The following is an 11,519-nucleotide window of genomic DNA, read 5'->3' on the forward strand; positions in this document are numbered from 1 at the left end:
GACAAAATCTCCATCTGTCAATTGCAAAAGGCCACTTTACTGGGATCGGCAAACATAATTCGCCGCTACATCACGCAGTCCTAGGTGCTTGGGAAGCGCCCGACTGGTGCTGAAATACGAAATCCAGCATAGTGATCTCGTTTGCTGTGTTGTACTGACATAATAATGATAATAATAATAATAATAATAATAATAATCATCATCATCATCATCTTTATTTAGTACTATTTATTTTGAGATATTCAGAAATTAGACTAATTAAGTTTAGTAGATATGTAAGATTAAATTAAGATGCAAATGAATGAGTTTCTATGAATGTCTAGGTTGTTGCAATTTTTTATTGTTAGACGGAGAAAAGATACTTTCTGAAGAGGTTTAAGACTTTTTTATGCTGCATAAGCTTAGAGTTCTTAAGAGGAGGAAAAAGATATACCCTAAGAGCCTCCATTGAATAGAAACATAGAAGAAACATAGAAGAATGACTATAAGAATGTTTTTTGTGTATGTTTGATTATAAGCACTGATTTTGTGTTTGAAGTTTCTTCACCCAGAGGGTCGTTGGTTTATGGAATTCACTTCCAGAAGAGGTCGTAACAGATGTCAGCCTTGATAGCTTCAAGGCAGGATGGGATAGATTCATGGAGGCCAAGAGTATCGGTGGTTATTGAAACAGAGGTCCATGTGCCGCCTCTATATTGGTTGAGGCAGGCAGGATTCCCTTGAGTACCATTTGTTAGGGATCGAGGGAAAGGGAGGATTTTGCCTTCTCTTTCTGCTCAAGATCCCCATGTACAATTGGTGGGCCACTGTGGGACACAGAATGCTGGACTCGATGGGCTTTGGCCAAACTTCCAGCAGACGTGGCTGGTAAATCCTCAGTCACTGAATTTAAACATGCCTGGGATAAAGATAGATCCATCCTAAGATAAAATACAGGAAATAGTACAAGGGCAGTCTAGATGGACCATGAGTTTTTAAGTCTCTATGTATTGTTCTTATTTTATGTTGGAGAAAATTAAAAATTTATACCAGAAAAAAACAAAAATAAAGGGGGGGGGTATAGAGGCTGAATAACACGGGCAATCCTCGACTTATGACCAAAATTGAGCCCAACACTTTCATTGCTAAGCAAGACAGTTGTTAAATACGTTTTATGGCTCCATTTAATGACTTTTATGGCACTAAACTTTTTACATTGTTGAGTCAGACATTGGTTAAGCGGGGTTTGCCCCATTTTATGACTTGTCTCGCCTTGGTTATTAAGTGAATCACTGCCATTGTAACATAGTTGTTAAGTGAATCTGGCTTCCCCATTGACTTGGCTTGTCAGAAGGTTGCAAAAGGGGATCGCGTGACCCCAGGATGCTGAAACCATCATAAGTACATGCCAGTGGACAAGCGTCAGATACCACGGGGTTGTTGCAACTGTCATAAATGTGAAAAACAGTAATAATCCATTGTTTTCAGTGGCACTGTAATTTCAAATGGTCACTAAATGAATGGTGGTAAGTAGAGAACTACCTGTATTCCATTTTTATAGTTTTTTTCTTTTTCTTTCTTTCTTTCTTTTCTTTCTTTCTCTCTCTCTTTCTTTCTGTCTTTCCTCCCTCCCTCCCTCCCTCCTTTCTTTCTTTCTCTCTTTCTGTCTGTCTTTCCTCCCTCCCTCCTATTTCTTTCTTTCTTTCCTTTCTTTCTCTCTCTTTCTGTCTGTCTTTCCTCCCCCCTTCCTTTCTTTTCTTTCTTTCTTTCTCTCTCTCTTTCTTTCTTTCTGTCTTTCCTCCCTCCCTCCCTCCCTCCTTTCTTCCTTCCTTCCTTCCTTCCTTCCTTCCTTCCTTCCTTCCTTCCTTTCTTTCTTATTTTGACTTGTAGGCCACCCAACTCCTTGCGGACTTTATGTCATTTCTATATTTGTTTGATTGCAGTATTAGTTCCATTTCTATATTTATTCTATTTTAAGGTCACCCACCACAATCAATGCATTTAAAATAATTTTAAAAATGTTTAAACCTAAATGAAACTTAACTTAAATGCTAAAGAACGGGCTTTAAGGTAGGTGGACTTCAGCTTCCAGTATTTCCCAGGCAGTCTCACTGGTTGGAGAATTGTGGGAGCTGAAGTTCAGTCTTCTTAAAACGTCCACCTATCTTAAAGCAAACTGGCTAGGGAGTTCTGGGAGTCCTTCCCTCTTAAAGCATGCTGGCTGGGGGATTATGGGGGTGGAAGTCCTCCCCTCTTAAAGCATTGTTGGCTGGGGGATTGTGGGGGTGGAAGTCCTCCCCTTTTAAAGAAGACTGGCTGAGGAATTCTGGGAGTGGAAGTCCACCCATCTTAAAGCATGCTGGCTAGGGGATTCTTGAATTCCATGCATATTAAAGTTGCCCGTTCTGAGATGCATCAGATGAAAGCCCAGGGCACAATCGGTACAGTGAGCAGTGCATGGGGTGGGCAGGCTCCCTTTGAGGCTGTGTTCAGACTTACAGTGCAGTGTTCCAGGATTTTTCAATGGTACTGAAGTAGCCCCAGGCAGCAGCATTTTGCACGGACATCTGTGGCTTCTCTCGGCTGCAAAGCATGGCCACAACATAGTCCTGGATGGTTCCAGCAGCAGTGTAGGGCACCAGGAAATCTGGCCTAGGCAGCAAGGAAAGACATAAATGAATGAATGAATGAATGAATGAATGAATGAATGAATGAATGAATGAATGAGTAAGTAAGTAAGTAAGTAAGTAAGTAAGTAAGTAAGTAAGTAAATAAATAAATAATAAGTAAATAAATAAATAAATAAATAGTAAATAAATAAATAAATAAATAAATAAATAAATAAATAAATAAATAAATAAAGCAGTTCAGAGAGTCAGACAGACGACAAATAGAATTAATTAATTAATTAATTTATATCCATTGGAAAAATTGAGCGGCATAAAAAATTATGCATACAAGGAAAATGTCCCCTATACTGGCAGAGGATGTAATGATTTTTTTTTAAAAAAAATGAATCTGTGAAAATGAACAAACTGACTATAGAATTAAATGATAAGGAAGACTCGGAATATTACTCAACATGGAAAAACCTGGTGTCAATGAATAGAAAATTTAAATAGGAAATACAGTGATCCCTCGAGTTTCGCGATCTCAATCTTCGCGAAACGCTATATCGCGATTTTTAAAAAAATATTAATTAAAAAAAAATCCACTTCCGGGTTTGGCTTCAGGACTCAGCTGGGAAGCGGCGCGGCTGTTTTAAAAGGTCGCAGCCGGCCTGGGGGGCTTCCCAGCACCCCCCCGAACGCCCAACCTGGGTCTTCCCGGCCGCCCACGCAAAGGGGAAACTCCGGCTCCTCGCTGATGCCCGCCGCTCGCCCGCCCGCCAGCAAGAGGGGGAAGACCCAGGGAAGGTTCCTTCGGCCGCCCAGCAGCTGATCTGCTCGGTAGCGCAGCAGCAGCGAGGAGCCGAATCGGGGTTTCCCCTTTGCGTGGGCGGCGGGGAACGCAAACTCCGCCATCTACGCATGCGCGGCCATAGAAAAAAGGGCGCGCATGCGCAGATGGTGTTTTTACTTCCGCAACCCTACATCGCGAAAAATCGATTATCGCGAGGGGTCTTGGAACGGAACCCTCGCGATAATAGAGGGATCACTGTATATAGATCAAAATAAGACAAACCATAAATTTATGGAGTATAAGATGTTTTGGGGGAGGGAAATAGGGGGGGGGGAATCTGCCTACAAGGTATTTATCTGGCTAACGGCCTTAGTCTAATCAGCTTCAGCACATTATTTTATCCCCTGGTTAAGGGCTTTAAAAAACCTTCTTTGGAGTGAGTAGCAATGAAAAAAAGCCCAGTGAGAGCATTAGTGCCTCATTAGGGCTGGGGGGGGGGGGGGAGTATCGAAAAGAGTATAAGATGCACCCAAATTTTTAGCCTCTTTTTTGGGGGGAAAGTGCATCTTATACTCCAAAAAATATGGTAGTTTATTTAGACATTTTCAATTATCATACATATGTGTTTTGTGAACAGTGTAGTGTCACGATTAATTGTATACATAACAATTTACAGTATCATATAAAATCAATAATAATATCATTAATTATAGCAATAATAATCATAACAGCAACATAATAGTATTTTCCCAGCTCCTAATTTCTATTTTCCAACGAATGATAAAACACATCCCCATATTTTAAAATGTTCTGTATCTTCCTTCTCTTTTATCTTTAATGTCAGTTTATCCATTTCTGTGCAATCTAAAAACATTTTTTCTTACTACATCTTCTTATCGTCCAGTCCCTGTATTTTTTATTATTTTATTCTTGTTCTCATTTTTATTCTGACAAAATTCTAATGAATAAATAAATACAATTCTTGCTCGCAATGTTAAATAAAATTTTTCCTGGTACTATCCCTAACAAGGATATTTCTGTTTTATAACAAAGGGGTCTGCAACCTTGGCAACTTTTAAGACTCGTGGACTTCAACTCCCAGAGTTCCTCAGCCAGCTTTTGATGGCTGAGGAACTCTGGGAATTGAAGTCCACGAGTCTTAAAGTTGCCAAGGTTGCAGACCCCTGTTATAATCTGTAGGTACCTGTTCTTCAATAGCCAGAAGACGGTGGCACAGCCGTAGCCGGAAGACATGCTGAGATGCGAACGCGGCTCAGGGAGGGAAGAGAGGAATTGGGGGCTGCAGCGGCCATCTTGCCAGGTGATGAGGCAACTGACTTTGTCCGGCTGAAAAGCCCACCGGCCTTCACTCTCTGTCCACCTGCCACCTGGAAGAGAGGCAGGTGAGGGCTCAGGTGGAGAAGCATCGAGGACCAGGCCGATCACAACACTGCTTTTCCGTTTTTATCCTCGACACACAAAGGCCCCTGTATTTGCACGTTATTTAAACCGGTAGTCCTCAATTCACAGCCATTTGTTTGTAGCGACCGTTCGAAGTTACCACGGCACTGGAAAAAAGTGGTTGAGGAACGTTTTTCACAATTACGACCGCTGTAGCCCGCGAGTCCGATGTTCCAAAATTTAGAAGCTTGTCAAGCAGCTCATATTTATGATGCAGCGTCATGCCGTCTTGTAATGCCTATCTATTTATCTGTCTGTCTATCTATCTTGGATTTATATGCCGCCTCTCTCTGAGGACTTGGGGCAGCTTACAACATATAAAAAAGAAAACAATACAATAGTGGCCTAAATACAATTAATTTAAAACTAGTCTATAATCCCCAATTATACTAAAATCAATTATATCCACTTAGACAACAACCATATATAACATTCGTTGGCTGGGGGCTAGAGTCTAGTGGCCCCAAGCCTGGCGGCATTTATGAGTCATGAGACTGTTATGAAAGGCGAGGAGGGTAGGGGCAGTATGAATCTCTGGGGGAAGTTGATTCTAGAGGGCCGGGGCCTCCACAGGTAAGGCTCTTTCCCTAGGTCCCACCAAGCAACATTGAACAGGTCCAAAGACGGGCTACAAAAATGGCGGAAGGTCTTAAGCATAAAACTGATCAGGAAAGACTTCATGAACTCAATCTGTATAGTCTGGAGGACAGAAGGGAAAGGGGGGACACGATCGAAACATTTAAATATGTGAAAGGGTTAAATAAGGTCCAGGAGGGAAGTGTTTTTAATAGGAAAGTGAACACAAGAACAAGCGGACATAATCGGAGGTTAGTTGGGGGAAAGATCAGAAGCAACGTGAGAAAATATCATTTTACTGAAAGAGTAGTAGATGCTTGGAACAAACGTCCAGCAGACATGGTTGGTAAATCCACAGTCACCGAATTTAAACATGCCTGGGATAAACATAGATCCATGCTAAGATAAAATACAGGAAATAGTATAAAGGCACACTAGATGGACCAGGAGGTCTTTTCTTACCCTCAATCTAGCTAACAGGACCTGGAGAAGGCCAACTCTGTGGGACCTAACCAGTCACTGGGACTTGTGCTGCAGAAAGCGGTCCCATAAGTAATCTGGTCCGATGCCATGTAGGGCTATATAGGTCATAACCAACACTTTGAATTGTGCCCGGAAACCAATCGGCAGCCAATGCAGTTTTGCGACCTTCTGGCCAGCAAAGTCATTGGGGAAAGGCAGATTCAGTTGTTGTTGTTGTTATTATTATTATTATTATTATTATTATTATTATTATTATTATTTCAGTACAACACAGTAAACGAGATCACTATGTTGGGTTTCGTATTTCATCACCAGTCGGGCGCTTCCCAAGCACCTAGGACTGCGTGATGTAGCGGCGAATTATGTTTGCTAATCCCAGTAAAGCAGCCTTTTGCAATTGACAGATGGAGATTTTGTCAATTCCGATGGTTTTCAAATGTCCGCTGAGATCCTTTGGCCCTGCGCCCAGCGTGTCAAGTACCACTGGGACCACTTTCACTGGCTTATGCCAATCGTTGCGGCTCGATTTTTAGATCTTCGTATTTCACTAATATTTCACTAATTATTATTATTATTATTATTATTATTATTATTATTATTATTATTTATTAGATTTGTATGCCGCCCCTCTCCGAAGACAAATGTCTCACTGAACAGAAATGCTGGGCTCAATTTTGCTAGTAACTCGAGGACTACCTAGATTAGGGGTGATAGGATCGGAGTCTTCCAATATTTGAGGGGCTGCCACAAAGAAGAGTGGGGGGGGTCAAATTATTCTCCAAAGCCCCTGAAAGCAGGACAAAAAACAAACCCAAGGAGAGAAGCAACTTGAAGTTAAGGAGAAAACTCCTAACAGTGAGGACAATTAACCAGTGGAACAGCTTGCTACCAGAAGTTGTGGGTGCTCCAGCAATGTAGGCTTTCAAGAGGCAAGTGGACACTCATTTGTGCAAAATGGTATAGGGCAGTGGTTCTCAACCTTTCTAATGCCACGACCCCTTAACACAGTTCCTCATGTTGTGGTGACCCCCAACTATAAGTCTAGCACCACTTCTCCCAACAAAGCTTTGGGGTGATTGGCAGGAAGGTCAGAGGGACACACCCACTGTAAACGCCTGATTGGTCAGATTGTAAAAATATGTTCCAAGGCGCCAGAATAGAAGCTTTAGTTCCTAACACACCATGGGAAATTTGTTTTTTCCCAGGGTCTTAGGCGACCCCTGTGAAGTGGTCATTCGACCCCCAAAGGGGTCCCGACCCCCAGGTTGAGGGTCTCCTGCTTGAGCAGGGGGCTGGACTAGAAGACCTCCAAGGTCCCTTCCAATACTGTTACGCACACATCGGCTACTCACTCTGGAAAAGATTAGCCATCACTGGCATAGTAGGGTGTCCTGCCTGAGTGAGGCTGGACTAGAAGACCTCTGGGGTCCCTCTGAGAGGTTATTCTGTGTTCTAAATCTCACCTTTTCCAGCTTCCCAAAACATCACTCCATGCATTTGTCCAGAAATGCCAATGCAGCAAACTCTTTGTGTCAAAGCCGCAGAAAGAGTCACCAGACAACTGTTTAAAGCTTCGACGATTCTGTGGACATCCTGCTCATTCTCCTGCGAGAGAGAAAGAAAGAGAGAGAGAGAGAAGAGAGAGAGAGAAGGAAGGAAGGAAGAGGAAGGAAGGAAAGAAGAAAGAGGAAGGAGGGAGGGAAGGAATGAAGAAGGAAGGAAGGAAAGATGAAGGAAGGAGAAAGAGAGAGGGGGAGAGAGAAAGAAGGAAGGAAGAGGAAGGAAGAAGGAAAGAAAGAAAAGGAAGGAGGGAAGGAGGTAGGGAAGGAAAGGAAGAAAGATTAAAGAAGGTGAGAAAGAAAGAGAGGAGAGAAAGAAGGAAGGAAGGAAAGATGAAGAAAGGAGAAAGAGAGAGGGGGGAGAGAAAAAGAAGGGAGGAAGAGGAAGGAAGAAGGAAAGAAAGAAGAGGGAGGGAGGGAAGGAAGGAAGATGAAAGAAGGTGAGAAAGAGAAAGAGAGGAGAGAAAGAAGGAAGGAAGGAAGGAGAAAGAGATGGGGGAGAGAGAAAGAAGGAAGGCAGAGGAAGAAAGGAAGAAGGAAAGAAAGAAAAGGAAGGAGGGAAGGAAGGAAGGAAGAAAAGAAAGATGAAAGAAGGTGAGAAAGTAGTATTAAGGTGTGTGCAGAGAAACTGTTGAGTTATCAAGGACATGCACATAGAAACGGGATATGGCTAGAGATATGAGTAATTATCCAGTCAAATCCTCACAGATACCTTAAAGTGCATATGGTGTTTACTTTAACAAACAGAACAGTCCAAATAAACAGTCCAGGTCATACATGTTCAAAATCAATCAATCGCTAGTACAATAGTACAATAATCTTCTTACCAGTTTGTCTTTGTCATATTATTATTATTATTATTATTATTATTATTATTATTATTATTATTATTTTAATTTATTGATTTATTGATTTATTGATTTATTTATTAGATTTGTATGGCGCTCCTCTCTGTAGATATTCAAATCTAATAAATTATTATAAATTATTATTATTCCTGCAGCCCTCTACCATTGAAAACAGAGCTCAGGGGGCCATGCACGCACACACACGCATACACACGCACACACACAAGCTCTGTTTTCACTGGCAGAGGATTGCAGAGGAGATCGTCGCAGTCAAAAACGGAGCTGGGGAGGGCCGGCTGGATCTGGCCTGCAGGCCTTGAGTCTGACACCTCCAGAGTCTTCTGCTTGAGCACGAGGTTGGACTAGAAGACCTTCTGAGCTCCCTTCCAACTCTACTCTCTATTCACCTTACCCGCAACTGAGCATCTTGGATGGGCACATTGGCCTGCACCGGTTTGGTGCAGCTGGCAATCAGAGACGGGCCCTTGTTGGTTTTTTCCACCAGGGCCACTTTGACAGACGTGGTACCCAAATCGATGCCAAGGATGCACGGGGTGGGCAGCCCGACGGACCTCCGGTTCTCATCCTCCATCTGAGGTTGTTGCGTCTTGAGGCCTGGAGTACCGCCGGAAAAATGAAAACAGGTTAGTCCTACACCTGCTCAACTGTAGAGACTGCAGAGCAACACATCCTGGATGCTTTTTAAGTCACTGTTTTAAAATATCCTAATTGTTTTATATGCCGTCGGTGTAAGATTTGAACTGTAAACTGTCCAGAACCATGGATTGAAATCTTGTCCCTAAAAATTGAATAGCAATAGCACGTGGACACATATATAGCACTTTACAATGTTTTTACAGCCCTCTCCAAGCAGTTTACAGAGTCAGCCTCTTGCCCCCAACAATCCGGGTCTCATTTGACCCACTTCGGAAGGATGGAAGGGGTGAGTTGACCCTGAGCCACTTAGGATTGAACTGCTGGCAGTGAGCAGTGCCTGAGCCTGCAATACTGCCTTCTAACCACTGAGCCACCATGAAAGGAAGGAAGGAGGGAGGGAGGGAGGGGGGAGGGAGGGGGAGAAGGAAGAAAGGAAGGGAGGGAGGAAGGAAAGGGAAGGAAGGAAGGAGGGAGGGAGAGGGAAGGAAGAAAAGAGGGAGGGAGGGGGGAGGGAGAAGGAAGAAAGGAAGGAGGGAGGGAGGAAGGGAGAGGGGAAAGGGAGGGAGAGAGGGAAGGAAGGAAGGAAAGAAAGGGAAGGAAGGAAAGGAAAGAAAGGGAAGGAAGGAAGGAAGGAGAAAAGGCAGGGAAGGGGAAAAGAGGAAGGGATGGAAAGAAGGAAAGGAAGGAAGCAATCACACTTAAGAGTTACATATTTCTTCACAGTGCTTTCCAGCCCTCTCTAACTGGTGTAGAATCAGCCACTTGCCCCAACAATCCAGGTCCTCATTTTACCCACCTCGGAAGGATGGAAGGCGGAGTCAACTTTGAGCCTGGTGAGATTTGAACTGCCAAACTGCAGTCAGCCAGCAAACAGCAGAAGTAGCTGCAGAACTGCACTCTAACCACTGCACCACCATGATTCACAATAAAAAGAATAAATATAGAAGTTGAACAGCCATTGAAAAAAAATACAAAAATTAAGTAAAGATAAGAGATTTGGAATGAATGTAGAAACCAGGCAAATACATCCATCAAATCACTATATAGAAATGGAAACAATATAGAGCTGGAATGCAAAGACTGAACAAATATACCAAATCGAATAAATATGGATATTGAATAAAGTAAGTTCTTGACTTACAACAGCTAATTTAGTTTGAAATGATGATGGCATTGAAAAAAGAAACATTTTTTTAAAGTTTTCTTTATTGAGTTTTACAAAAATTAAATAAAAGGTCTGTACACCACAATATCTTTTTTTAAACAGATCTTATCCATTTCACCTTTTCCTTATATTTACAGTTTTACATTTTATATATTTACATTTCTATATCAACCAGTTTGTAATTACCTTTGCAAATTGTTCGTTACATTATATATATTTGTCTATTCTTGTATGCAGTTACACATTGTATCATTATTCCCTATTTCTATTGCACCATAGAGTCACCACAAAGTAACTTATGAGTATTTGTCACACTTATGACCACAGCAGCATCCTGCGGTAGGAAAGGTCATAAAATGAATCAAAAATTCTTCCTTATTTTCTTTCTTTATGTAAGTGTGTATTTTGATTTATAACTGTATACTCTAAATTCATACACATTTGTAGCATTATTCACATAGTCCTTTTGCTTTTTGTATCCCCTCCCTTATTTATCTTCAATAAAGATTATATTTTCTTTTTTTAAAAAAGAATCAAAACTCACTCAACAAATATCTCAACAGAAATTTTGAGCTTAATTGTGGTCATAATTTATTTGACTGACCCCAATCTCAGTGACTCTGGTTTATAAAAAAAACCTTCCAATAAGCAAAACTGCAGAAAAACTGGATTCACCGACCAACCACAATTATTCGTTTAATGACCGCAACACAAAAGTTCATTAAAATTGAGTATAACTCACTTAACAACTGCCACACTTTAGGATGGAAGCTCCTGTCCCAATTGTGGTCGTAAGCTGAGACCTACCTGGTAAACCTTGCTAATTTATCCAGATGTGCCAAGATCCCAGGCCATGCTGCATGATGGGTATTGGAGTCCCACACATCTGGAGAAGAAAGGGCCCCAAGAGGCTAGGTAGGGAAGAGAAATGCAACATCAAAGATAAGCCATAAAAAGGAGCCTTTTAACACCCCACCATCACCAGTGCAGCTGCAGAGTTACATGCAATAAAACAATAAAATCATAATGACCAGAAATGCAATTAAAAGGGAAGCAGGAAGTTGCTGGAGCAATGCAGAATAGCTCTGTGGCCTCATTTTCAAAGCATATTTTTCACCTTCGAACAGGTAAAGTTGGGTGGACTGCGCTCTAGATTGGAAAAACAACTCCGAAAGGCAATAAAATCGCCTTTAAAATGAACTTTGGAGCAAAGAGGAAGCCTGGGAACATTCAATATGGCAGCCATCGTGACGTGGCAGCCATTTTGAAGAGGTCATCATTGCATTGTACTGTATACACATGGATTCGCCACATCCAATATGGCGGACTAACACCGGCGTCACGTTGGGCGAGTCCTCGCTCTCTTCTCTTTATCAATCCCGACTCGAG

The 11,519-nt window shown here is 42.0% G+C and overlaps 1 protein-coding gene across 3 annotated transcripts in view; it reads right to left on the bottom strand.

Moving 5' to 3' along the window:
• The window catches only part of SHPK (sedoheptulokinase), an 18,652-nt gene extending 7,213 nt beyond the window's left edge, over positions 1-11,439 (bottom strand). The window contains exons 1-7 of one of the 3 annotated variants that reach the window (XM_070735425.1): positions 11,162-11,439; positions 10,938-11,041; positions 9,762-9,870; positions 8,721-8,923; positions 7,365-7,506; positions 4,586-4,769; positions 2,479-2,631 (exon numbers count right to left, since the gene is read on the bottom strand). In XM_070735425.1, the coding sequence (XP_070591526.1) occupies positions 2,479-2,631; positions 4,586-4,769; positions 7,365-7,506; positions 8,721-8,900 (659 nt within the window). In that variant the 5' untranslated portion in view covers positions 8,901-8,923; positions 9,762-9,870; positions 10,938-11,041; positions 11,162-11,439. The remainder of the gene's footprint in view (positions 1-2,478; positions 2,632-4,585; positions 4,770-7,364; positions 7,507-8,720; positions 8,924-9,761; positions 9,871-10,937; positions 11,042-11,161) is intronic. The other 2 variants (XM_070735427.1, XM_070735426.1) reach the window with 2 other exon arrangements.
• Between the last annotated feature and the right edge of the window lie 80 nt (positions 11,440-11,519).

Source organism: Erythrolamprus reginae, chromosome 1 (assembly GCF_031021105.1).
Source record: "Erythrolamprus reginae isolate rEryReg1 chromosome 1, rEryReg1.hap1, whole genome shotgun sequence".
Classification (NCBI taxonomy): Eukaryota; Metazoa; Chordata; class Lepidosauria; order Squamata; family Dipsadidae; genus Erythrolamprus; species Erythrolamprus reginae.